This window comes from Mesoplodon mirus, assembly GCF_964341445.2.
Source record: "Mesoplodon mirus genome assembly, chromosome: 11".
Classification (NCBI taxonomy): domain Eukaryota; kingdom Metazoa; phylum Chordata; class Mammalia; order Artiodactyla; family Ziphiidae; genus Mesoplodon; species Mesoplodon mirus.
In genome coordinates, this window is record NC_138987.1 from 96,417,410 (window position 1) to 96,444,412 (window position 27,003).

At 52.9% G+C, this 27,003-nt stretch overlaps 3 protein-coding genes and 1 long non-coding RNA gene across 4 annotated transcripts in view; 2 read left to right on the top strand and 2 right to left on the bottom strand.

The window, feature by feature from the left end:
- The window catches only part of LPCAT3 (lysophosphatidylcholine acyltransferase 3), a 38,711-nt gene extending 24,877 nt beyond the window's left edge, over positions 1–13,834 (top strand). The window contains exons 2-13 of the mRNA XM_082635547.1: positions 7,482–7,589; positions 8,103–8,209; positions 8,707–8,800; positions 8,947–8,984; positions 9,369–9,547; positions 10,261–10,369; positions 11,016–11,102; positions 11,195–11,361; positions 12,584–12,731; positions 12,807–12,965; positions 13,073–13,201; positions 13,433–13,834. Of these exons, the coding sequence (XP_082491673.1) occupies positions 7,482–7,589; positions 8,103–8,209; positions 8,707–8,800; positions 8,947–8,984; positions 9,369–9,547; positions 10,261–10,369; positions 11,016–11,102; positions 11,195–11,361; positions 12,584–12,731; positions 12,807–12,965; positions 13,073–13,189 (1,313 nt within the window). The 3' untranslated portion in view covers positions 13,190–13,201; positions 13,433–13,834. The remainder of the gene's footprint in view (positions 1–7,481; positions 7,590–8,102; positions 8,210–8,706; positions 8,801–8,946; positions 8,985–9,368; positions 9,548–10,260; positions 10,370–11,015; positions 11,103–11,194; positions 11,362–12,583; positions 12,732–12,806; positions 12,966–13,072; positions 13,202–13,432) is intronic.
- A 221-nt stretch (positions 13,835–14,055) lies between these two features.
- On the bottom strand, positions 14,056–19,768 carry EMG1 (EMG1 N1-specific pseudouridine methyltransferase). The gene is made up of 6 exons (XM_082635552.1): positions 19,494–19,768; positions 15,539–15,640; positions 15,288–15,429; positions 14,868–14,926; positions 14,641–14,790; positions 14,056–14,331 (listed from the first exon to the last, which is right to left on the bottom strand). Exons 1-6 carry the CDS (start codon positions 19,659–19,661, stop codon positions 14,218–14,220), a joined length of 735 nt encoding a protein of 244 aa, XP_082491678.1. The 5' UTR covers positions 19,662–19,768; the 3' UTR covers positions 14,056–14,217.
- Positions 19,769–19,912: 144 nt separating this feature from the next.
- PHB2 (prohibitin 2) lies at positions 19,913–24,578 on the top strand. The gene is made up of 8 exons (XM_082635556.1): positions 19,913–20,176; positions 20,340–20,424; positions 20,737–20,816; positions 21,691–21,875; positions 22,286–22,415; positions 22,518–22,621; positions 23,035–23,112; positions 23,474–24,578. Exons 1-8 carry the CDS (start codon positions 20,050–20,052, stop codon positions 23,552–23,554), a joined length of 870 nt encoding a protein of 289 aa, XP_082491682.1. The 5' UTR covers positions 19,913–20,049; the 3' UTR covers positions 23,555–24,578.
- LOC309812078 lies at positions 24,548–26,609 on the bottom strand. Its single transcript, XR_014295284.1, has 3 exons — positions 26,485–26,609; positions 24,855–24,962; positions 24,548–24,734 (listed from the first exon to the last, which is right to left on the bottom strand). It is a non-coding gene; the product is annotated as an uncharacterized lncRNA (long non-coding RNA).
- Positions 26,610–27,003: the final 394 nt, after the last annotated feature.

Here is a 27,003-nt window from a genome sequence, read left to right on the forward strand (position 1 = left end):
GTATGTGATATCAAACTGAAAATGCCCAGCCAGGAAGTAGGAAACGTGGAACTGAAACTTGAGAAGTCAGGATTAAAGATGTGGACCTGTCTTTGGCGTAAAGATCACAATAAGTTACCTGACAGTGGATGGAGTTTCCAGAGGACAGTATAGCAGGAATAGCAGAGGACCAGGGCTGACTCCTGGAGGTCAGCTGTATTTAGAAGCCAGAGAAAAGCCTTGGGTGAAAGAGACAAAGAAAGAGAGGTTGGCACGATCTACTTGAATTGCGTCACCACCCTTGGCCAAGGCAAAGCTCAAAGCAAGCACAATGAGTGAAAAGTAAACATTTAGCAACTTTTGTAGCCATTCCATAGTGCCACATCATCCAAGCCCATGGACGGTGGGCTTTTTTTACAAAAGTATTGGTCCGCAACGCATGGGAAACTTTGAAAACTGGTCTATACCACTGACCGAGAAGGGCTAGTCAGAGGATAAAAGAGCCAAGAGGCCCACTCCTAAGTATATACCCGAGAGAACTGAAAACATACACCACACCAAAAGTCATACAGGAATGTTCATAGCAGCCTTATTCGTAATACCCCAAAAGTGGAAACAACCCAAATGTCCATCAACTGATGATTGGATAAATGAAGTATGGTCTGTCCAAACAAAAGAATATTATTCAGCCATAAAAAATAACGACGTACTAGGACTTCCCCGGTGGTGCAGTGGTTAAGAATCGCCTACCAATGCAGGGAATGCGGGTTCAAGCCCTGGTCCTGGAAGATCCCACATGCCACGGAGCAACTAAGCCCATGCGCCACAACTACTGGGCCTGTGCTCTAGAGCCCGCGAGCCACAACTACTGAGCCTGTGCACCACAACTACTGAAGCCCGCGCACCGCAACGAAGAGTAGCCCCTGCTCGCCACAACTAGAGAGAAAGCACGTGCACAGCAATGAAGACACAACACAGCCAAAAAAAAATTTTTTAATAAATAAATTTATATTAAAAAAATAATGAATTACTGATACATGCTACAACATAAATGCACCTTGAAAACATTATGCTGTATAAAAGAAGCCAGACACAAAAGGCCACATATAATATGACTCCATTTATATGAAATACCCAGAATAGGCAAATTTGTAGACAGTAAGTGACTGGGTGGTCACCAGGGCCTGGAAAGTGAATGCTAACAGGGATGGGGTTTCTTCTGGGGGGCGAAAACGTGGCTGGAATTAGTTGGTGGGGACGTTGCACAACCTTGTGAATGTACTAAAAACCACTCTGTTCTACACTTTCTTTTTAATTTTAATTTTATTTTATTTTACTTTTTATTTATTTATGGCTGCATTGGGTCTTCGTTGCTGCGTGTGGGCTTTCTGTAGTTGTGGCGAGCGGGGGCTACTCTTCGTTGCAGTGCTCGGGCTTCTCACTGCAGTGGCTTCTCTTGTTGCGAACCATGGGCTCTAGGCACACGGGCTTCAGTAGTTGTGGCTCATGGGCTCTAGAGCGCAGGCTCAGTAGTTGTGGCGCACGGGCTTAGTTGCTCCGCAGCATGTGGGATCTTCCCGGACCAGGGCTCGAACCCGTGTCCCCTGCATTGGCAGGCAGATTCTTAACCACTGCGCCACCAGGGAAGTCCCCATTCTACACTTTGAGTTTGATGAATTTGATGGTATGTGAAATACATCTCAATCGAATAAGAAAAAAAGCAGGGAAACTGATATCTCAAAACCAACACCAGAGAAGCTTTCAAAAAAAAGAAAAATACAGAAGGAGCAGTTGAGGAAAGTAGGGAGGAAGAAAAGGCAGTTGGATTTGGGGCATTTTAACCAGGAAGATTAAGCCGAAACGTTATTCCATGTCAGCAGTTCTCAAAGTGTATGTAGTCCATGAGCTCCTAGGGGTCCCTGAGAACCTTAAACTCATTTTCAGAATAAAATTAAGATGTTATTTGTCACAGCGTTGACATTTGCGCTGACGGTGCAAAAGCAGCGATGGGTAAAGCTCTGTTGTTCCCTTAGTACGAATGAAGGCAAGGGCACCAAGCTGAACCAGCACTCCCTGCACTTGTCACCACCAGTCAAAAAAGGGCAGGTGCACTTAAGAGTTTCCTTATACAGTAGATGTTGATAGATAGTATCCACACTAACAAACGTGGTTTGAGGTCCTCAGTAATTTTTAAGAATCTAGGGCTTCCCTGGTGGCGCAGTGGATAGGAGTCTGCCTGCCGATGCAGGGGACACAGGTTCGAGCCCTGGTCCAGGAAGATCCCACATGCCGCGGAGCAACTAGGCCTGTGCACCACAGCTCCTGAGCCTGCGCTCTAGAGCCCGCAAGCCACAACTACTGAGCCTGTGCCCTAGAGCCCGCGAGCCACAACTACTGAAGCCCGTGTGCCTAGAGCCCGAGCTCCACAACATGAGAAGCCACCGCAATGAGAAGCCTGTGCGCTGCAATGAAAAGTAGCCCCCGCCTACCTCAACTAGAGAAAGCCCGCATGCAGCAACGAAGACCCAACGCAGCCAAAAATAAATAAATAAAATAAAAATTTTCAAAAAAAGAATATAAAGTGATGCTGATAAACAAGGATGTACTGTAGAGCACAGGGAACTATATTTAATATCTTGTAATCACCTGTCATGGAAAAGAATCTGAAAAAGAATCTATATACATATGTATACACGTGTGTGTGTGTATACATAAAAGTGAATCACTTTGCTGTATACCTGAAACTATCAACACATTGTAAATTAACTGTATTTCAATTTTTAAAAAATGGTTTTAAAAAAGTGGTGCTGAGACCGGAAGGTCTGACAGCCGTTACCGTGTGCTAAGGGTGTTCTGCCGGTCTTGGCGTGGTGTGAACCAGTATCAATACCTGGCTAAGCCAACACGCAGCACTTCTGTCTACTTCCGTCTTCTCCCTCACACCTGCCAAAACATGCTCTGCTTTCTTTTCATCAGGGTCCCACAAACCGCTGCCTGATCAATCGGGGTCGTATCGTATTCCCACAGAGCCCAGAAATAGCGATGCGGGATAAGAGGCAAAGAAATTCATCAGACTTCAGTGAAAACAGCCCGTTAATGTTTCTTCAGATGGAACTTCAGAACCTTTAGGGTTAACGAGCAATTTCACAACTATCACAGTACAGAGAAGGAGCAGTTCCACTAGCAATGTCAGTCGATAGATCCGAGTTTCTGACTCAGATGGCACTTGGGCTTCAGTAAACACGCAGAGACAGGCTGGGGAAATCAGCTGGATAAACAGGCTCCATGTTGTGACTACCGGAACCCCTGAAGGGACCAAGTTCAGTGCATCCCAGCAATCTGCTTTAGGGTCTCAGCGTTGTGAGTGCCCTTGATTCTGTTCTTGGAATGTTCCCATTCTAGTCAGGGATCCCTGGGTTTAGGGTGCAGGTTGGGTCTTCATCCTTCACCGGCTAATAAGTTTCTGCAGGGCCCTCCTGTAAACAAACAATCAAATAGAAGGAACAGTTACAGTGTGGCGGCTAAACAAGCTCTTAAAAACCTCCAGACCAGGGCTTCCCTGGTGGTGCAGTGGTTGAGAGTCCGCCTGCCGATGCAGGGGACACGGGTTCGTGCCCCGGTCCGGGAGGATCCCACATGCCGCGGAGCAGCTGGGCCCGTGAGCCATGGCCGCTGAGCCCGTGCGTCCGGAGCCTGTGCTCCGCAACGGGAGAGGCCACAACAGTGAGAGGCCCGCGTAACGTAAAAAAAAAAAAAAAAACTCCAGACCAGGTTTATAAAGCCAATGGCCTGTTTGGTGCCATTAAAAGAAAAACCCCCAGTCATGGAGCTCAGGAGTTTATCTTCAGGACCAGTAATACTGCTGCCCTGCCCAAGGGTCTAGGAAGGCAGAGCTTCTTAGCCCTGGCTGCACATCAGAACCACTCAGACCTACTGGATCAGACGCTGCGTGGGTGGGCGGGTAAGGAGCTGCTCTTGTCGTTTTTTTAGAGATTATTCAGGTGACTGTAGCCACTGTATCAAGCACTGGCTCCCACGAAGAAGCACTGAGACTCAGAAGAAGCTCTTAGGCCGACACTCTCCCCCCAGACAGCACACCCCTGAAGGGGTGACTGGGCCTCCGGGCTCCGAAGCTTGCCGAGCAGAGCGTCAGCCGGGAGCAGGGTTCGGTGCTGGCACTCTGGAAACCAGCTGCGGGTTGTCACAGCAACTCACCCAGCACAGCTCCTTCCTCCCCTTTGCAGCTTCGCTCCAGGCTCTGCTGTTCTCTGTTATGATCTTAACGTTCTTGGTAACCCAGCTTGCTGCATTCTTCTTCTTTTTCTGCCAGTTGCTCCATCTCTTTATCGTGCGTTTTCTGGTGCGCAACTAGACTTCACCCGTGTGGAACTCACCCACCTCCACTCCCCACAAAATACACCTGAAAACAGGAGAGAGCAAAAGGGCCTTGAGTGGCCAGAACAGCTGTTACCAGGCCTGGCACTAAGTCTGCAAGCAAGACACCAAGGCCCTTGCTCTTGTCTTAGATCTTTGTTTGTTTGTTTGTTTGTTTTACACCTTTAAAACAAAGTTAAGGCTTCTAAGGCCTGCAGTAAATTGGAAGGAGGGAAAGGGGCTCTTCTTGGCACTGAAAGCTCAAGAAGTGACTGTAGATCCCTGGATAGCAAGGAAAGGGGCGGAAAAGTGTGAAAAATGGATACAAGGACTCAGAATGCAGGACAGTGCGGGCCCTGTCAGGGTTCTCTACATCCCAAGAGCTCATAAAGCCCGCGTGCCTCTAGAGTAGTTATGACCCAGATTACCAAGAAAATGTCCAGTTATATTCAATGTAAGGAGGCAGAGTGTTGTGTGTTGTGTGTTTTCATTTCCAGCATCCCAAATGATAAAGGGTTTTAGTGATTTCACTTGGTTAAAGGCTTTTAACCCTTTCAGTGGTAAACTCTTAGCTGTCCAGAGCTTATTTATGAGTACTCTAGGTGATTAAGATCTACCCTGTTTGTTCTTTCTGGTCCTTTATACCCCTATTCCTAAAACATTATACATAAAAAGCAAAAGATTTAAGACACTTGGCTGTTATTCTGTATACTCTCTATCACCTGGCTCTGGTTCTTAGCAATACTGGCTGCTAATCCTGCCAGACGTCTGCCCACGTGGTATGTGTGAGACTTGTCCTATTTCTTTACTCGTTCATCTGACTGAAAGGGTCACAGTTTCCTCCCTCTCTTTGGCTAGCAGCCCTATATCACTTCATCTCAGATTGCTAGAAAATAAACCATTCCATGCCACCTTGTCCCTCATTCTGTGCTACATAAACAGAATGCCTGGCATATAATAGGCACGTAATAAACATCTGTCAGATGAATGAGTGAGCAAATGAGTCAGTGATCCACAGAATATCTACAAAATCAGCTATTCGCATGAAGCTGTAAATTTGGTAAAGAGCGTAGCCCATTGTGAAAACAGCTTTCAAAGAACACCAGCAGGGCTCCCCTAGTGGTGTAGTGGTTAAGAATCCGCCTGCCAATGCAGGGGACATGGGTTCGAGCCCTGGTCCAGGAAGATCCCACATGCCGCGGAGCAACTATGCTGGTGTGCCACAACTACTGAGCCTGCGCTCTAGAGCCCGCGAGCCACAACTACCGAAGCCCACGCACCTAGAGCCCGTGCTCCGCAACAAGAGAAGCCACCGCAGTGAGAAGCCCGCGCACCGCAACCAAGAGTAGCCCCCGCTCGCCACAACTAGAGAAAGCCCGCGCACAGCAATGAAGACCCAATGCAGCCATAAATAAATAAATAAATAAATTTTTTTAAAAAACAACACCAGCAAATCCTGGCACCAAGAAGATAAATGGTTGATACACTGTTGTGTGAAAAAACTAGGATACATGAGTACACAGGTTGTGATCATAAGTTAAAAAAAAAAGTTATGGGAAAAAAAGACTAAAAGGACATAAGCTAATATATAACATGATTATCCATTTACTTATTCACTTAAATGAGCACTTTATGTATGACACTCATCTAAGCCTTGTAGAGTTAACCAAACTCACAACTATATCGCCAATGATAAACTAACTGCAACTTATGATTGAAAAGTAAGGGAAATTCCCAGGGGGTCCAGTGGTTAGGACTCCAAGGCTTTCACTGCCGAGGGCACAGTTTCGATCCCTGGTCAGGGAACTAAGATTCCCGCGAGCCACGTGGCCAAAAAAAGAAAAAAAAAAGTAAGAATTGCAGCAGCTGTAAACCATGACCAACTCAGAACACTGATTATGCAATGATAGACTGGGTAAACTGTCCTTCCAAAAAAACAGTAGGGGTCCCAACTCTTCGCACATGCGTTACTGCAGTAGGAAGGTTGCCAAGCACATCAGCCAGACTTCTTGATGGAACGCTGAATGTGAGTCTGTAGTAAAACCAGGGAACATGCTAATTTTAGTCTAGGAATAACAAATGTTGTTGGCCCTTTTTAATTCAGTAAGCAACCCTTGGCCGTGCATCATCAGTTCATGGCCCATCAGGAGATCCCCTGTAGTTCAGTCAAGCCCCGGGACCATAGTCTAAATCACGGCTTGAGAAGACATTTCCCAGTATACCTAGATGGATTTATAACTTGGTCGATGCCCATTGTGTAAGGAGTATCTATCTACATGTATCCTGTTAACTACCACGCAACTGTATATGCCGTCAGCAACCTCAGTTTGTAGCCGGGAATAATTTATATTTATCCTCTTAACAATCTGACTGAGGGACTTCCCCAGGGGTCCAGTGGTTAGGACTCCACGCTTCCACTGCAGGGGGCGTGGGTTCAATCCCTGGTCAGGGGACTAAGATCCCACATGCCGGGCGGCCAAAAAAAAAAAAAAAAGAAGGAAAGAAAAAATAATCCGACTGATAATACTCTGCTAGTGATGAAATTATTATAGATCATAAAGGTGTAAAATGGTGTTTCTGGGCACCCTGAATCCCTTGTATCATTTAAGGAAAATGCAAGAGAAAATTCCTAGCAATATTTAATAAGCCAAAAATGAAACCTAGTCTTCAGACCCAGTTTGTATTGCCTCAATATAAAATATCTTCCGGGGCTTCCCTGGTGGCGCAGTGGTTGAGAGTCTGCCTGCCGATGCAGGGGACGCGGGTTCGTGCCCCGGTCCGGGAGGATCCCGCGTGCCGCGGAGCGGCTGGGCCCGCGAGCCATGGCTGCCTGCGCGTCCGGAGCGTGTGCTCCGCAGCGGGAGAGGCCACAGCAGTGAGAGGCCCGTGTAACTCAAAAAAAACCCACAAAAAACAAAGACTGTTAATAAAATATCTTCCGTTTTAAATTTGTATTTACAAAGAGACTTCTTTTGATAATTGGGGATGCTGTTATTGTCTTTGTAGACATCCATATAATGCGTGTTTTTTCCTCTCTGGGCTGAGTTTCATGCCAGATCAACTTGCAAAACAAACCTGGGAGGACTCCAGGCATGACTAACCCTCTCCTGCTCTTCCTTCCCCTCCAGGTTACCCCTTGGCTTCGTTTTATCGGCATTACCTTTTCTACAAGGACAGCTACCTCATCCATCTCTTCCACACCTTTACAGGCCTCTCAATTGCTTATTATAACTTTGGTGAGTGAACTGAGCACTGTGATCACAGGGAACCTCGGAAGGAACAGACCTGAACAAAATTTCCTGGAGAGAATTTGATGGAGAGGGAAGTTGTGATGCTCTGGTAGCAGAGGGTTTGTATGGGCAGGGACACAAGCTTAACTTCTCCCTTCACATACATTCCTCTCCCCGGTAAAAGCATGTTGAGAATGGTTGCCCTTACCAGACACCATCAACAGAGAAGCACCAGTTTGTCTCTGCTGTGGCTGGAACTGGCCGACAGACCCAAGCAGTCCCCTCAGGAGCATCCCGTAGGCCCAAAGTTCAGAAATACAGCAACTCCCTGGCAGTCCTTTATATTTATACAGTTAATTTCCTTCCCTTCCTCCAAAACATGAGGCTATTAAAAAAGAAGAAAAATCCTAGTACCAAAGTTTTTTTTATATGTATATATTCTCTTTGTGTTTAGAAGACTCAGGAAGGGTGGGAATGCAGAAAAAACAGGCAAAACTTTGCTCTCTCCTCCGCATCCAGGAATCCAGCTCTACCACTCCCTGCTATGCGTCATGCTTCAGTTCCTCATCCTCCGGCTGATGGGCCGCACCATCACTGCCGTCCTCACTACCTTTTGCTTCCAGATGGTAAACGTCTTTCCCTGGGCAGCTCAGGTCACAGCTGACAGCAGTTGCGGGCGGGGAGGATGGGGACTGTGGTGTAGAGGAAGCCGTGGACTGGGAGATCCAGTTTCTAATCCTTTCTCCCCACAACACTTGGCAGTGTGGCTCTGGGTCACTTTGCAGAAGCCCCAGGTGTTTCATCTGCAGGCTGCAGTGACAATGCTTCACCCGCCTCAAGGACGGGGTGCCGGCAGTCCTTTGTGCATAGGACTGTGCCATTGGGGTTCTTTGAGTCTGACCAGATTAGCCCAGCCGTCCCTGAGGGGAGTCACTTAAAGGCAAGGCAGAAAATCCACGTAGAATGAGCCACAGAGTGTAAAAGCATTGAGGATGTCTCTTCCCCTTTACAGGTTCAGTTTCTAGACCAGGAGAAAGGAAAAGTGAAAAGAATACATTGGATTTCACAGCAGGGAGAAAATAAATCATAGCAATGGTAGAATAAATATTTGCCCCTCTCCTAGGCCTACCTTCTTGCCGGATACTATTACACAGCCACTGGCAACTACGATATCAAGTGGACAATGCCACATTGTGTCCTGACCTTGAAGCTCATCGGTGAGTGGTGGGGCCCTGCCTTCCCCGTTGACACCCAGGCTCCTCTCATCAGACCCTAGGCTCACCCCAGGCCCTGCCCCGTGCGCTCCTGGCCACGTCCCGGGTCCCCTCCCTCCTCTCCACCCACACCTTCTCTCTCTGCTCAGGTCTCGCCATCGACTACTATGACGGAGGGAAAGATCAAGTAAGTCCCCCTCCCTCCGCAGAGACGGGGAGGAGTTTAACCAGAGGGAAGGAGGACGGCTGTTGTTATCCCCACGCCCTCACGCCCGCCCGCCCTCATGCCCGGGCGCACTGATCAAGGACCGACAAGTCTAATTGCCCGGGTCCAGCTCTAGCTCAGGGTCCGGAGATCAGGGCCAGCAAGGCAGTGGGACGAGCAGCAGCGGCCGGCCTAGGCCGAGCTACGCCTGCGCATGCCCCTTACCCCCTGAAGCCCCAACTCTCCTCGCACTGTCATCCCCTCAGAGAGGCTCTATTGGAAGAACCTGGATCAGTGGGGACAAGGGTGGGGAGCCCTCAGACTGGCTCTTGGGGTCCTGAACCATTCGTTCTCTTCCCGGCATAGAAATCCCTGTCCTCTGAGCAACAGAAATACGCCATACGAGGTGTCCCTTCCCTGCTGGAGGTTGCTGGCTTCTCCTACTTCTATGGGGCCTTCTTGGTGGGGCCCCAGTTCTCAATGAACCACTACATGAAGCTGGTGCAGGGACAGCTGACTGACGTACCAGGCAAGATACCTAACAGGTAACGGCCCCCTTCAGTCAGGACATCTGCGTAGGCGTCTCACCCGACCCAAAGCCACTTCTGAAGTAACTTCCTGAAGGCCGGCCGGCTGCCTTCTCTGGCCTGGCCCTGGCTCACGGCCTGTGATGGGCGCCCCGTGCTTGCTCACTGCAGGAAGGGGGCCCTTTTCTGCTCGGGTCACTTCCCGCCATCCCTCCCGACCCTGTAGTACAAACATTAAAAATTCACTTTTATGCCATAGGATTCTGCCTGAACCAGTCATGTCCCTGCCTTTAACACGCACTTTCCCAGTTTAAAAAATACTGTTAAATATATCAAAATCTATATATATAAAAATATATCTTACAGTAGAAGATTGATAAGTTACCAGGAAAATCCCTTTGCGGAGAACGTGTCCAGCCTGCGTTTGAGCATCGATCCAGCCAGGAGAGGAGGAACAGATCGAAAACCAGTCCTTCCCCGTCTCTGCGTCGGGCTTTCAGTCCCGATGTGGCCCGAGCACATGGGGGAGCCCTCGAGGACCATGGGACCCCTGAGGGCGAGCCCCCCAGATCCCCCGGCCCACCCCCACCCCAGAACTCGCAGGGTCTGCACACTCCATCCTCATGTCCGGCCCTAAGGCTGCGCTCACTCTGGGAAGCTGCTCCCTCGTGAAGGTCGGAGGGCGAAGGGAGGGGCCTCCGCCCGTGGTGACCCCGCTTGTTCCTTTCCAGCACCGTACCTGCTCTCAGGCGCCTGAGTCTGGGCCTTGTCTACCTAGTGGGCTACACCCTGCTCAGCCAGCACATCACAGAAGACTATCTCCTCACTGACGACTACGAAGTGAGTGCTTCCTGAACAGCGGCAGTGCGACTGCGCCAGAGATAGACAGTGGCCAGGCCAGGAGCCCGTATAGCCGGGAAGTGGGTAACACCACCTACAAACGCGTGTTGGTTTTGCTCCAGATCTGAGAGTTGGTGTCAGTGCCAGCCGGGCGGGACCCGTTCATCAGCCAGCACTGAACGACCTTCGCGGGCACAGGGCTGTGCCAGGTGCACTTCAGCACCCCTGACCTTCCCCCAGCGGCTCGAGCTCGCCCTCTTACAGCCAGGCGGCTCGAGCCCCCTCCGGCCCAGGCAGACCAGGGCTCTAGGAGCGCAGGACCCAGGGAGGGGGAGTGCTGGCTCGGGCTCCGTCCCAGCTCTGGGGAGGTTGGTCTCCTTCAGCTGACGTCGAACGTGGATGTAAAAGTCCCCCAGCACTAGTGTCCCAGGTGCCCGGCTCTTTAGGAGAGGAGTTGAGGACAGCACTGTTTGAGGGCCTCTCCGAGGGGGCTCCCTGCTGGGTCCCCTTGGCCTGTTGCAAAGTAGTCAGGCAGACCGTCGGGGGGACAGAGTAGTAGTCAGCCACACGTGTGAGGACGGGGAGCACGGGGGGCCCTTCCTGGCCTGGCGGGGTCCCTAATGCTCATGCCTTCTCTCCTGTCAAGAACCGCAGCTTCTGGTTCCGCTGCATGTACATGCTGGTCTGGGGCAAGGTTGTGCTGTACAAATACGTCGCCTGTTGGCTGGTCACGGTAAGGAGAGAGGGCCCGGGGCCGCAGCGAGTCGAGCTACAGGCTGGGTGCGGCGCAGAGGGGCTGGGTCCCTTACGCCGTGGCTCCCTCAGGAAGGCGTGTGCATCCTGACGGGGCTGGGCTTCCACGGCCTTGACGAGCTCGGGAGGGCCAAGTGGGACACCTGCGCCAACATGAAGGTGTGGCTCTTTGAGACAGACCCCCGCTTCACGGGCACCATCGCCTCTTTCAACATCAACACCAACGCCTGGGTGGCCCGGTAAGCACCCAGCCAGGGAGGTCGCACGTCACTTCCTCCAGCTTTCCCCACTTCGAGGGGCCCCCGTCAGTCACTCTCACACCCCCCAGCCACACCCACGTTTGTCCCCAACCCAACCCCCCCAAACCGTCCCTGTCTTTTTCTTTTTTTTTATATTTGGCTGCGTTGGGTCTTCGTTGCTGCACACGGGCTTTCTCCAGTTGCGGCAAGCAGGGGCTACTCTTCATTGCAGTGCGCGGGCTTCTCACTGCGGTGGCTTCTCCTGTTGCAGAGCACGGGCTCTAGGCGTGCAGGCTTTGGTAGCTGTGACACGTGGGCTCAGTATTTGTGGCTCGCGGGCTCTAGAGCTCAGGCTCAGTAGTTGTGGCGCATGGGCTTAGTTGCTCCACGGCATGTGGGATCTTCCCGGACCAGGGCTAGAACCCGCGTCCCCTGCATTGGTAGGCGGATCCTTAACCACTGTACCACAGGGAAGTCCCATCCCTGTCATTTTTGAAAGACAGAAACAAGGCATACATGGCCTTAAGTGCTGGGTTTTCACCCCACTTCTGCTGCTGGCCTTATGTTCACAAATACTTCCTCAGTCCCACGAGTGGGGGCACTGTCAGCAGCGTGGGTGCAGGGCCTGCCCCGCTCACAGCTGCAGCCTCAGCACCAGGCGCCTGGCAGGCCCTCCGTCATTACCCATTGTAGCAGGCAGGGCCCCAGCTGAGCCTTACGTCTATTTTCTGTCTAAACCATGACTCGTCAGCTTCACTGCCTTTCATTCTAAAGTGATCGGAGGGGCTTCCCTGGTGGCGCAGTGGTTAAGAATCCGCCTGCCAATGCCGGGGACACGGGTTCCAGCCCTGGTCCGGGAAGATCCCACATGCCGCAGAGCAGCTAAGCCCATGCGCCACAACTACTGAGCCTGCACTCTAGAGCCCGCGAGCCACAACTCTGAAGCCCGCGCACCTAGAGCCCGTGCTCCGCAACAAGAGAAGCCACCGCAATGAGAAGCCCGCGCACCGCAACAGAGTAGCCCCCGCTCGCCGCAACTAGAGAAAGCTCGTGCGCAGCAACGAAGGCCCACTGCAGCCATAAATAAAGTGATCGGAGGGCACTGCCTCCCCTCCCTAAGGGGGCTGGGTGGGAGCAGCCGCCACCCCTGCACCCCTAAGGGCTCCAAGAACCCAGAGGCAGGATGGATCTGAGTCTCATCCCTTCTGACCCTTCTCTCTAGTTACTTCTTCAAACGACTCAAGTTCCTTGGAAATAAACAACTATCCCAGGGCCTCTCATTGCTATTCCTGTCCCTCTGGCACGGCCTCCACTCAGGGTACCTGGTCTGCTTTCAGATGGAATTCCTCATTGTTATTGTGGAAAGACAGGTGAGCCTTAAGGGTGGTGGATGAAAGGGGCCTGAGGAGGGGTAAGACGCTGAGCCCTCTCCTGTTCCTCCACAGGCTGCCAGCCTGATTCAAGACAGCCCAGCCCTGAGCAGCCTGGCCTCCGTCAGGGTCCTGCAGCCACTCTGCTATCTGGTGCAGCAGACCATCCACTGGCTCTTCATGGGTTACTCGATGACTGCCTTCTGCCTCTTCACGTGGGACAAATGGCTGAAGGTACACGGGGGCCTGCCTGCCAGGAGGGCAGGGAGCCACCGAAAGCTCAGGCAGTGGGGCTGAATCCAGGCCCTCTGTCGACCGCGGTGGCCTGTCTCTCTCCACAGGTGTATAAATCCGTCTATTTCCTTGGCCACGTCTTCTTCTTGAGTCTACTATTCACATTGCCTTATGTTCGCAAAGCAATGGTGCCGAGGAAAGAGAAGTTAAAGAAAATGGAATAATCTGTTTCCCTGGTAAGATCCCTCCAGCTGAGCTGCAACTGCCGGGTTACAGAAGAGAGCAACACACCGGGGCGGGGGGTAGTACTGGAGATGCGGTGGGGGGGGAACCTCACGGGGCCTGGCTTCCAGGAAGCACAGCATGGGGCACTGACTACCCTGAGGCGCGCCCGGAGGGAGCTGGAAGGGCTGCAGACCCGGGACGAGGGCGAGACCAACCTGCCCGCCCGCCCTCTCCCCTTGTAGGTGGCCCAGAGCAGGACTGGTGCAGAAACGACTCGCCTCCCTTTCCACAGCACTCCTTCGTCCCAGAGCACAGAGAACCAGAAGCCGGGGTGCGGGAAGACGGGGCTCCCGCAGCTGTGCCTCTGCTGCCGGCCACGTCTCCATCTGGGGCCAAAGGGGAGACTCTCGTGGGAGGAGCAGAGGGACCCACGGTCCCCCCCTGGGCTCCCCCATGCGCGTTGCCTTATCTCTCCCCCTTCAGCCAGGAATCTGTTGTGGTTTTCTTCTGCCAAGTTACTATGATTGTATATGTGCCGCTACCTCCGCCCCCCCATGGGGGGAGGGGAGGGGCCCGGCCCCACCTGCTCCACTTTTCTACCTAGGATTGTACCAGATAAAGTCACCTCAGCGTGTTGTTTTTCACTGCTAGCGCTCCTGGCTGCTTTCTTTCAGACACAGCCCTCCACACCTGCCATGGCTGAAATAATCAGGGCTCCCTCCTTCAGGGCACAAAGCCCACCTGCGAAGCCCAGGGCCACACTGCAAACACTGTAACCTCATGTGTCTTCCTGAGGTCTGAGGGGTTACGCCAGGTCACACCATCAGAGGCTGCTGAGCTTAGGAATCCCCAAAGGACAACCGGGTTTGCAAGAACAATGTTTATAAGATAAACAAATAGCAGGTGTATAGCCTGGACCCGCGCAAACCCCGGTCTCGGTGCAGGAAGGGGGTCTTGCGGCCGTCAGCTGAGCACCGGGGCGGGGAGGCAATGTCCACAGTCTCTGTGTCAGGGCAGGGCGCTTCTGTCAAATGACCCCCCACGCTTCTTCAAAGGCTGTGGTGAGCTTTGCACAGGTGAGGGCAGCAGAGAGGGGGTAGTTGCTGATGGACACCATCTTCTCCGTGTACTCCACATCCACCTGGGGAGAGAGCAGTCTGTCAGCCGGCTCTGTCATTCCGTCACAGGTTCAGCCCTTGTCTAGGGCAGGAAAACTACCATTTCCCAGTGCTGTTTAATACCAGTGTGGGCAAAGGACAGAGATGGCCCTGGCATTGACCACGACACACATGCCAGCGTTCCTCAAAGGATGCACCCTGGGGGCAGGAAATGGAAGCTTCATCTGTCCCCAACTTATAAGGACAAGGATCGTCAAAACGCTAAGTGCTCCTGGGATTCTGTCCTGAGCTTCACCTCCGGGAAGAATCTAAGAGCTGAGCCCAGGCCTTACCCTGCCGTGGGCAAAGGCCCCCACCACGAAGACAACGGGGTCGCCGCTGGGCACCAGCTCACGCACATCGCCGATGACCGGGGCGGAAAAAGAAGTGCCGATTTTCATACACCCAACTGGGAAGTGATGTGACACTGGATTCTTAATCACCTAAAGAAAAACAGAAAAGTCAGCCCCAGACACATTCCCAGAGCACTACCTCCAACCAGTAGCTGTCAACACCTCACCTTCAAGAGCTTCTGGGGGCCATCAGCTGCTCGAACGCTGAGTTTGTGTAAAAGCTGAACTAGGGCAGAAAAGACAGTTCAGAGCTGTGGCCAGAGCGCCTGCCTCTATGCCCAGTCATTTAACCAGGAAAACCTTAGGTGGGCTGAGCTCCACGCGCCCTGCGTGTCTACACGACTGAAATGTCACGAACGAGCAGCTGTCCGGCACATCACTGGTTGTGTGGTGACAGGCCCCCTCCCTGCTCCTCAGCCAGGAACCCACGCAGGCTGTACCCACTGTGCGTGGGAAGAAAGCGCAGACCCCCTGTTCTGGAATCAGCCACATGTGCCCCTCCCCCACTTAAAAATTCCACACTTAATTTATCCCTTTGCCTCTTCCTTCATCACTACCAAGTTTAAGTTCTAAGGCTTCTCTCTCACCCATGAGGCCACAAAAGCGGTCAAAGGTTCTGGGAATTCGAGTCTGGGGGTTTACTTCAATCAGCACATTCTTCTGCGTGTGGATATAAACCTGCAGCAAGCCAGCCCGGTTCAGGGGACTGTCCATCAGCATCAGTAAACTCTGAGGGAGGCAGAGACCAAGGCACGGTTAAGACTGAAGAGAAGTCGCACGCAGCCGCCTTACCTTCCGTACAGAGGCACGGGGGCCTGAGCTCTGTCCCTGGAGTTACCTGGTGAGCTATGTCTGGTCTCACTTCCCCAGGGTCCCGTCCGTTCTTCAACAACATGGACTTGTGCTTGTCACAGTTGAGCAGCTCATACGTCTTCCCCGCCTGAAGAACAGGGAACGAGGTCAAGAGCAACATAAGCTGCTTTTACCTGGAACAGTGGTTCTCAAAGGTGGTCCCCAAACCAGCAACATCTGGAAACTTGGTAGACAGTCACATCCTCAGGTCCACTCCAGATCTACTAAATCAGACACACAGTATGCGGCCCTGAAAACCCTCCAGGGGATTACTGTGTGGCCACGTCCTCCCCCCCTCACCCCCATCCCATAACTGGTCTTGGAAAAGGGAGGAAGAGTGCAGCCTGTGATTCCACACGATCTAAACGGGATTGAATTTTTTTTTAATTTATTTGTTTATTTTTGGCTGCGCTGGGTCTTCGTTGCTGCGCACAGGTGTCCTCTACTTGTGGCAAGCGGGGGCTGCTCTTCATTGCGGTGTGCCAGCTTCTCATTGCGGTGGCTTCTCTTGTTGCGGAGCACGGGCTCTAGGCGCGTGGGCTTCAGTAGTTGTGGCTCGCAGGCTCTGGAGCGCAGGCTCAGTAGTTGTGGTGCATGGGCTTAGTTGCTCCGTGGCACATGGGATCTTCCCGGACCAGGGCTGGAACCCGTGTCCCCTGCATTGGCAGGCGGATTCTTAACCACTGTGCCACCAGGGAAGTCCCTAAACTGGATTTAATTTTAAAACCTATGGGTATTAGGCAAAGCCAGTGAGGGATTCTGGAACCAGGCAGAAGTGAGGTTAATGAGCAAGACTGAATGCTTGTTTATCACAAAAGCATTATGTATACAGTGGGCAAAACATACACGGTCACTACCCTCAGTTTGCTTATAACAAACATGCACAAAGAGCTGCAAATCTGAGCAGGAAGAAATGTGAAAATTCTAATGAGGCAAGAGGTAGTTTAATCAAGGAACGTTCTCATAAGTAAAACAAAGAGGGGTGGTTCCAGTTTTAAGGCATGTGAGCAACCGCCAGAAGAAACAATTGCAAATCAGAGCCCTGAGGAGCATTATAGGGTGGTCAATAAAAAGTTTAAAAACATACCAGTAAGTACAAACACAGGTTTTGAAAAGGCCAAGTTTTTATGTATCAACACAACATTTGTATGGCTGGCAACATCTTGAGATATGACTCCAAAAAGTTCGGGGGAAGAGGCATATAGATTTTGAAATTAACTGAGTAACTGAAATAACAAGAATGTCACAGAGAGTAAAACAAAGGACCAAGAACTAAGTCCATGGGACACTCTTAGTTATAGAAGAAAAAGAACCCCTTGAATAGAAGAATCTAGTTTTGACCCATTCGTAAGTTACAACCAGGGTTTCGTTCTCTTAATGGAACAGAATAGACAACATCAGAGTATTTCAAATGTAGTCATGGTAAGTAAAGGCTTATGGAACTTCCGGCTTCATATAGCTGAGTGCGCGTACTGGCTCACGATGTAATTTTTTTATTGTGGGCTGTGGTTATTAATAAGCTTGAAAACCACTAACTAGAATGATCAGAGAATGAATACCACGTGTATTCTGTAATAGGCACCGGAGATACAAGAACTTTTAAAACCTTATTCTCTGTCCTCATTATAGCCTTCTAGTGGAAGAGACAAACTAAACAAGCACATGAGTATTTAATTCGAATTGTGATAAACATTACGAAGGAAAACTAAACGGTTCACTAAGGGATTATGAGGACCTGATTTATACCAGGAAGGGAGTCATTTCTATGGGAAAGTAACATTTAACCTAATAACTGAAGAATGAGTAGCCTAATAGACTCAATAATTGTTAAATGAATAAACATTAAGTAGGAATTAATAAAGCAAAGAGTTGAGTAAAGGGTGCTTGCAGTTAAACAACATTATCTGCAATGACCTTAAGGTATAAGAGAACGTAGTGCTTTCAAAGAGCTTAAAGAAGGCCAGTGAGGCTGGAGTACAAAGAATAAATGGAGGGACTTCCCTGGTGGTGCAGTGGATAAGACCCTGTGCTCCCAACACAGGGGGCCCGGGTTCGATCCCTGGTCAGGGAACTAGATCCCACATGCGTGCCGCAACTAAGAGTTCGCATGCCACAACTAAGGAGCCAGCGAGCCACAACTAAGGAGCCAGCGAGCCACAACTAAGGAGCCCGCCTGCCCCAACTAAGACCCAGCACAACCAAATTAATTAATTTTTTTAAAGGGTGGGATATACGTATACATACAGCTGATTCACTTCATTGTACAGCAGAAACTAACACAACATTGTAAAGCAATTACACTCTAATAAAAAATAAACAATTTTTAAAAATTGAAAACGAATAAATGGAGAGTAGTGCAGGCCCAGGTGAGGCTTGCAGAAGCAAGAGGTATCAGCACAAGGAAGACAAAAGCTAACAGTGTGGAAGATTTCAACCAGCTATGGAGTCCATCACCGTTGGAGTACCATTAATGACAACTGGCCTACTTTATTCCAGAGCATGCTCTAGGAACTTTAATTTGCTCACAACCTTTTCAACTTCCTAAGAAGTAACCTGAATCGAGAATAATAATAACAACTATTTCCAAGTGACAGAAATTATTCTAAACCCTTTCCACACATTAACTCCTTTAATCCAACAACCCAGTAAAATAGGTACTACTTTCATCCCCACAGATATGAAGAAATGAAGTGGTTAAGTGACACTCAGAATTAACAGCCCGGGAAGACGGCGGCAGTGAAGTGAGAGATGAATATGTGAACCTATAATTAGGTTAGAAATATCAATTATAGAAGAAAATGAAAGAAAACCTGATTAGCTGGTCATTTAAAAAAAGAAAAAAGGGCCTCCCTGGTGGCGCAGTGGTTGAGAGTCCGCCTGCCGATGCAGGGGATACGGGTTCGTGCCCCGGTCTGGGAGGATCCCATATGCCGCAGAGCGGCTGGGCCCGTGAGCCACGGCCGCTGGGCCTGCGCATCCGGAGCCTGTGCTCCGCAACGGGAGAGGCCACAACAGTGAGAGGCCCGCATACCGCAAAAAGAAAAAAAAAAAAAAAAAGTTTTCTAAACTGCAAGCTTAATAAAGTGCCACAGTGGTTGAGGAAGAAAAGATGGAAATGAATTGCACTCTGATTACGATGGCAATGTACTACTTTTAAAGCACTTTCATTACAATCCCCCTGCAAAGTATTAACCCCCACTTTACAAACTAAGGACAAACTTGTTTTCTCAAAATCACACGCTTGAAATAAGTGTAAGAACCAAGATTAAAATCCGGGTCTGGCTTCTAAACCAGTGCTATTTCTTCTGGCCCTACTCACTGAACAAGTTTAGTTCTAAACAGTATGAGAAACAATATCAGAAAGAATGAGAACACTGCAGACATTTTTAAGACAGGGAAGTGCCGGATTTGTTCGGAAGAAGAGCCAAATGCTAAGTAAAAATAAAGATGTGAAAGTTTTCATGATAATCTGGTCCAGGCAGTGTTTTGAAGTGTACAGTAATATAAAGGAGAGCGACAGACACCTTTCAACGTATTAAAACATTAAGTCCTTACAAATAAAAGGGTGGGAAGACTGAGCTGCAGTAACTACCTTTCCCCTCTACCTAGTAAGCTTGTCTTGGGATGAAGCGGGACGACGCGATGGACGAAACCCCTTCCCCTTAGACGACTCTGGGGTTGGGGATGGGGTTAGGGTTACCACAGAATCCTAGTAAATCAATCGGAAGCAAGCATGTGACGGCTGCAATGGGATTCAAGGGCAAAGAAAACGAGCACTGCCGACCCATGTTAAAGGAAGAGACAGTCGACTAGGCCACTCTTTCTCCAAAGCATGTTTCACCTGTCTCCGCGTTCTCCATCCACTTTGAGCCCATCACCCTCACCCAACCTGGTCCCATCCTATCCATCTACTAGCTCTTCACCCCCTAGTCCGAAACTACCTTGACTGTCTCCAGACTGGCCCCTTCCAGCACCACAATGAGCCTACGGCCTCCGATCTTGCTTCCCGCCACGAGTCGGGGCCGCTTGGGCGTCACAGCATCCCAGTCCTCTTCCTGCTCCACGACGCGCCGCTCACGAGGCTGGAACCCACCACCGGGCGCTGCCATCTTGCAACCGGACCGGAAATTGTGTAACGTCCTTAAACTAGGGCCTCGCTCTCGCCCCAAATGCAAGCTTCCTTCCGTCTGCCATTTTGAAAGTGGGCGCTCGGAAATGGCGACGGCTGGCTGCAGGCGCTCCCGAAGCCGCTCTGGGAGGGCAGGGCTCCAGAAAGGGGAGGGAACTTCCAGAGGCGTGCTTCCTGTGCCGCAAGCTCGGGTCCGCCGTAGGCTGGGGGGAGAGTTTAGAAGGGAGCGCACTTCCGGTGCCCTTTCTCCCGCGAGCACCTGGGGTCCGGACCCTCGTGTTGGAGGGTGCGATCCGTAAACTGGAGAGCTGTAGAGGCGGGCCGGCAGCCCCTTCGGACCACTGGTGCCGCCGGCCTCAGGACCGAACATGGCCCAGAACTTGAAGGACTTGGCGGGACGGCTGCCCTCCGGGCCCCGAGGCATGGGCACGGCGCTGAAGCTGCTGCTGGGGGCCGGCGCCGTGGCGTACGGCGTCCGCGAGTCGGTGTTCACGGGTGAGCAACCTCAGCCTGCCCTCCGGACTCCGCCCGACCCTTCCCGGACCCCTGCCCAGCCCCGCCAGGTCCCCGCGCTCACCCAGCCCCTCACCCCGCCCCACCAGAGGCTGGCACGTACTCTGAGCCCGGCCTGGGCTGACCCCTACCCCTCTCCCTGCAGTGGAAGGAGGGCACAGAGCCATTTTCTTTAATCGGATCGGAGGCGTGCAGCAGGACACCATTCTGGCCGAGGGCCTTCACTTCAGGTAATGGCGGGCAGAGCGGACTGACCCTGACCCTGACCCTTCAGCCTTGAACGCCGACCCACCTATGGCTGTGGGAGGAGCGGCGGGATTCCACGCCGCTCTTTACCCTCCTCACCCCATCTCCCAGAACAGTGCGTGCCGGCCACATCTTCAGGAGCACATATTGTTGTTCTCCGGAGGGCGAAGAGAATTTCTTTTTGACCGTGGTCATTAAGAGGAGGAGCAGGCCAAGAAACACGTGGTGAAGGAAAAGCGGACAAAACTAGGGAAGCGGTAGTCTCCTAATCCCTGTCCCTGTTCCCTCCCCTCCAGGATCCCCTGGTTCCAGTACCCCATCATCTATGACATTCGCGCCAGACCCCGAAAAATTTCCTCCCCCACAGGCTCCAAAGGTAGGTCTGGGCACTGGGGTGTCACTGGCAGTAAACAAGGGAGCCTGGCCAGAGACTAGGCAAGATGGGAGTGTCAGATCTCTTGGGCCTTCGTTTCCACCTTTGCAAACAAGCTAAAATAAAGGTACCTGCTTCTGGAGTTCAAGCAGTACGTTCTGGACACGCTGTGCGTTTGTGTATTTTTCAACTGTTCCTCCCACCCCCAATGTAAACTCGGTGAGAGCATTGTTTGTCCTTTGTCTTAGTCGCTGCCTAGATCAAAGCCTTGTTTTAAAACCTTTCTTTTAATTCTTTGACTCATTAATCTACTGGTACGCTCTGTCCTGGGGAAACTTGGCCGCACTCTTCACTGGTGCACCTGTTCCCTCCTAGACTGTTCACAGAAGCAGTGCCTTTGAGCTTCCCCAGACCAACCCTTACACACATACACACACACACACACAGGTACACAATGAGGCAAGTAGCTCACCTGTAACGTACCGTTTTGCACGATTTTTAGTGCAGGTTGCTTAATATTCCCGAAACCCTAGGCTCTAGGAAATCAAGGATTCACAAAACACCATCTTTGTTCTCAAGTCCTTACAGTCTAGTTCAGGATTATGGTACAGTGTAACAGAGCCTAAAGTAGAGTAGCGAAAAGAAAGGTCAGCTTTACTGGAGGAGGGTTGTGGGTAGAGAAGACTTGACAGCGGACAAGGACGCATCTGGTCTGTGCCGAGTCACTCTCCTCCCCGCGGGGCAGTTCCAGACCACAGGGCATTGCCTTGGGTAAAGAGAGAAGCCAGAGGAGAAAATGCTTGGGGAGGGAGGGTTTGATCGGAAGCCAGGTGAGGCCCCCGTGGCCTTGCCCAGCCACTGCTGACCTCACGCTTAGACCTGCAGATGGTGAACATCTCCCTGCGGGTGCTGTCCAGACCCAACGCCGCGGAGCTTCCCAGCATGTACCAGCGCCTGGGGCTGGATTACGAGGAGCGCGTGTTGCCGTCCATTGTCAACGAGGTGCTCAAGAGCGTGGTGGCCAAGTTCAACGCCTCCCAGCTGATCACCCAGCGGGCCCAGGTCTGACTCTGGCTCCCATCACCATCTGCGTAGCATCAGCATTTCCCTCCTAGGCCCAGCACACTGGGTGTTAGGAAAGGGTAGTGACCCGAGGTCCGTTGCCCCCCAAAAGCTGTGCAGATGGCCACCGTGGGAAACAAGGAGAGCCAAGATTGGAGCTCGATAGCAGTTAGTGTCGGGCGGCGTGGGAGAAAAGTGGTCCAGGCGTGCGTGTGGGGTTGGTACGGCATGGAGGGGTCAGCGTGATCCAAGCCCTTCCCAGCTCAGCTGGCCTAGTGAGGAACTAAGAAAGGGATAGCGCGCTTTCTGTGGTTCTCCGGAGATCTGGGATTCTGATGATCACAGCAGCACGCCTTCCTTTCAGTTCTCCAGTCCCCTCAACGCCCCTCTCTCCTCCCCCCGGCCCCCAGGTGTCCTTGTTGATCCGACGGGAGCTGACAGAGAGGGCCAAGGACTTCAGCCTCATACTGGATGATGTAGCCATCACTGAGCTGAGCTTTAGCCGAGAATACACGGCTGCTGTAGAAGCTAAACAAGTGGGTGAGTCAGAAGAGGAGTCAGGCAAGGGCTTCTGAGGAAGCAGGGGGAGGGATGGGGTTCCTGACACCTTACATCTGTGACCCTGGTTCTCTCCCGCCACAGCCCAGCAGGAGGCCCAGCGGGCCCAGTTCTTGGTGGAAAAAGCGAAGCAGGAACAGCGGCAGAAGATCGTGCAGGCCGAGGGTGAGGCTGAGGCCGCCAAGATGATATCCTTCTGCCGCAGAGCTCTCAGCCCAGCCCCTGGAACACTCTGCTTCCCATCCGGCCCTGTGGGCTGGCTGATGAGACTAAGGCGAATGCGAACCGTGCTCTCTGACCCCTGGGGGTTGGGGTGCCGGGTGGGATCTGAAGTCTTAGTGGGGCCCCTGAGGCCTGGCTCCTCACTGTAAGGCAGATCAATAGCACTGATGGCCTTGCCTGCATCTGTGTTGTTGCCTCCAGTTCCCGGCAGCTGCCTGCGGGGAGGCCTACAGGTGGGGGGAAAGTAGGGCTGGGCACGAGCCACCTGAGCGCAACCTTGGATCTGACAGCCCAGAGGACGGCTGAGTGAGTGGAGTCACAGGGTGCTGCCCCAGCTGAGATCTGCCCTTTTGTGAACCCTTAACCCCACCCTGCTCACCTGGGAGAAGCTCTGGGCAAGAACCCAGGCTACATCAAGCTGCGCAAGATCCGGGCAGCCCAGAACATCTCCAAGACGGTGAGTGTGAGCTCAAGGCCGCCTTGAGGGGGGAAAGTGTTTCTACACGTTGAAATGAGGGAATTAGGATCTTGCTTGTTCGGAGTTCTATTCAAACTGGCTTCTCTGACACTCCTCCTCCCATCAAAAATGATGTCCCCTGGGCGCCCCTGACCTTTTGTTCATGACTCTTGTGGACCTAACACACCACAGTTGCTCGCTGCTCTGGATCCTTGTGTAAGCCCAGAAACCGCGGCCCTCACGCCGCCACATCCCTGTTCGTAACCCGCACGTGTTGCACCAGTGGTTACTGAATTGCAAGGGTAGGAATCAAGGTCTTTTTTGCTTGGTACCAACATCCATCTTACTTTCTGCCCTGTAGATCGCCACATCACAGAATCGTATCTATCTCACTGCTGACAACCTCGTGCTGAACCTACAGGATGAAAGTTTCACCCGGTGAGAGACATGGCCTTCAGGTGGGGTGTTGACACAGAACAAGGGCCGGAGTCTGGCCGCTTGGGCTCTGGAGCCTGTTACCAGCCTACTCGTGTGACCCTTGAAAACACCACGTCTCTGAACCAGTTAGAAAAGTGGGGGGTTGACAATTCCTAACTTGAATCTCACAGGATTGATTTTATGCGATCCGATGGGATTATTCATGTAAAAAGCACTTTAATTGTAAAGTTTTAAGTGAAAAGTGGTGAAAGATGATATTGGCTGGTCTTCCTCGGGAGCCGCTCTGGGGCACGGAAGGATGCTAGGAAAGCAGGGGTGAGAAATGGCGGTGGCCAGGGAGCAAGTCTTCTTTCCAGAGCCTGAGATTCCCGGCTTCCAACATGCTTGTCTTTTTCTCTTGGGAGCGAAGGAGGGTTTGGAGTTGGGTGGGGCATGAAACTGTCAAATCACATGTACCTCTCTCTTGTCGTTCTATGTTCCCTGTTCATCTGGTGACCTGGTGTCCACAGGGGAAGGTAAGTTGATGGCGCATCCTTGTTTCTGTGGGGTCCTGCCTTTTCTCCACCACATCACCTTTCTCACCTCCCTACCCACACATTCAGGGAGGAGGGCAGTTGAGGAGGGAGTGGCCCAAGGTGCCCTGCCTGTCACAGGTACGTCCCCTAATAATGTCACCGTCTGTCTCATTTCCACAGTGACAGCCTCATCAAGAGTAAGAAATGAACCGCTGAACAAGAACTCCACCCCCAGGGAGGAAGTGGATCTTTTTCTTCCCCGGTTTTTGAGGAGCCAGCTTGGGGCCCTACCCCGCCGCCACTGTCAAGTGATGGTCCCTCTGCATCTGTCCTCCCAGCCCTTCTCAGATGAACAAAGACTGACCATTTTCAGGGGAGTGACTTTCCTCCCTGTGTCGGCCAGGGGCGTTGGGACAGTGTGTGATTTCCTGCAGGGTTGGTTCCTCCCTCGTGGTCAGAAGCAACAACGACCACCCCAGAGATTCTCAATAAATGTTTATTACTTAAGCTGAAGTCAAAGCCTCTGGTGTCTGAACTGGGCTGGGGAGGCACGCATGCGCACGCTCACACCGCGCACTCCTGGGTCCTTCTTCGTCTCTTCCAGCAGGGGGCGCGAGGACACCGGCCAGGGCAGGTAGGGAGAGCCGGGGCCTGCTGCTCTCACTCACCCTGGAAGCCAGCAGAGCCAGATCCAGAACAGGACCCAGGGTAGGAACTGCGAGTCCTGGCGTCCGAGGCCAGCTGCACTCCCCACCCCACCCTCCTAAACCGCATCACCCCTTTGCTTACCAACATCTCCTTTTTTAAAGGCTGGAGCAGCTGTGGCTTTGCTGAGCTAGACCAAAAATCTGATGACCCCAACAGGAGCTGCTTCCTTGGTAACAGGGCTCCATGCAGCTGTGGGGAGACCACTTGTGCTCATCAGGGGCTTTACATGTTCAGAGGGCTGGCGGACCGTGTCGCCTGCTGCAGGCTGCCCACACTTCAGTCTCAATCAGGGCTCGAACTCTGGAGGTGGGCTCTTCACTCCCACAGCCCTGGGCCCCCAACAGGACAGGCGCCTCCTCCCTTCCCGGCGAGGCCGCTGGCTGTGCCCACGTGCCACCCCAGCCGTGCTGGGGCGAAAGTGTAGGCGGGAATCCTGGAATTCTTAGTGGCGGGGTTAGAGGGCAGAGGGCCTGGGTTCACCTTCAGCTGCTTCGGTTTTTGAAGAAAGTAGGTTAACTGTCCCCTGCTCTGCAGGTTGACTGTCATGAAAGGGACTGGGAGACCAAGCAGATGTGGCCGCCCCAGCCCTGAGGAACTGGAAGCCCGAGGTGAGAGGTGAATGAGCAGAACGAGTCCGCCCAAGTCCCATCCACATTTTATTTCCTTCGCATTCCCGAGGCAGGAAGAGGATGGAGGTGCCCAGAGAACCAGCGTGTTTCCAAGTCCCGCTGTGTCTCTGAGGCAGCCATTTTGTCTCCTCCCATTGTTTCCCTTTCCTAGAGACTTACCCCCGCCCTCCCCAGGGGTAAAGGTCGGAGGTTGCTGGTCTGGAGGCCTCCGTGGTCTTCAGGGCTCCCTGAAGGTCATTGCCGAGGGCACCGGCCGGGGGCCATCTTTACCAGACAGTGTTAGGAGCTTCACCATTAGACCATCCAACACTGTGCTGGAAGATGGACCCAGAGCCGGCCACAGGCGTCCGGGCTGAAGCTGGCCGGTCACTCCAAGGACCCTGGCCGCAGGCCAGCTGAGGTCTATTGAAAGTCTGCGAGCCAATCCCCAGCTCAGGGTCAAGCTGTGGGTTCTGGATCCTCCAGATGACAAATCACACTGGGTTGGGGGAGGGGCTGGGGCCATTGTGTCCCTTCCGTGGGCAACCAGCCAACAGCCAACCGAGGGCCACCTCTTTCTCAGCACCTTCTGCTCAAGAGGAAGGGGCCTCCAGGGCTGGGGGAGGCTCGGGAGTGGGCGTCACGGCCAGCCTGGGTGCTGGGGGCCCGGGGCGGTGGGCGTCGCTGGCACGGGGCAGGGGCCTCCATCATTACCCGGCAGTATTAGAGACTCTCAACCAGCACCCAAACACTACTGGGTAAGACGGGGGCCCCCACCCCACCGCCCGGCCGGGCCGTCAGTCCTCGCCCAGTCGCCCGGTGGAGCTGCGAAGCCCTGGCTCCCCTCCCCCACCGCCCGTGTCCCCGGGGACACTTCCGGGTGAGCCCGGCAGCCGCCACCAGGCCCACCCCGGGTTGCTGATCCACTGAGGCCGGGTCAAGTCTTCGGAAGCCCCCCGCCCATCTCTTCCCCGCCCTGAGCCCCCTCCCCGCCCCACCAGCCTCTCCCTGCCCCCCAGGCACCAGCTCACCGCCCTCAGCACCCCCCCCCACCCCGGCAGTCCCTCGCTCAGCCCCAGGACCCCTCTCCCACCGGCCTTTACCTGTCACCAGGCCGCCTGCCCCCCAGGGATTGAGGGCCGCGGAGAGGAGGAGGAATCGAGGCTCGGGATTCAAGGCCCAGAAGCCGCCCTGGCCTCCACTCTTCCTCCTTCCTTCTCGCCTGCCGGGCAGCGCAGGCTCCTACCTGGGCCCCGCCCGCCGCCCCTGCGCACAGGTGTGTCCTCCAGCCATAGGCTGCACCCCCCGCTGCCTTAACCCCTTCCCTCCCAGCGCCAGCCGCAGGCGCCTCCTCTGAGGCCTGGTCACCCCGGCAGGCCCCGACCCTCGGACCCTCGGCCGTGGTCTCTCCTCTCCTACCTGCCTCCTCTGCCCCGGGGCCCAGACCTGGGAGCCTGGTGTCGGAGGGACAGAGAGACGGGTTGTCTTCGACCCCTTTGCCTTCCTCCTTGGCCTCGCCCCACGGCCACTCCCACCCCCGGCTAGCCCCTTCCCCCAGGCCCCTGCCAGAGAGCCTGAAGGCAGAGAGGGCTCCGCTCAGCAGGGATTGGGTTGTGCCCCTG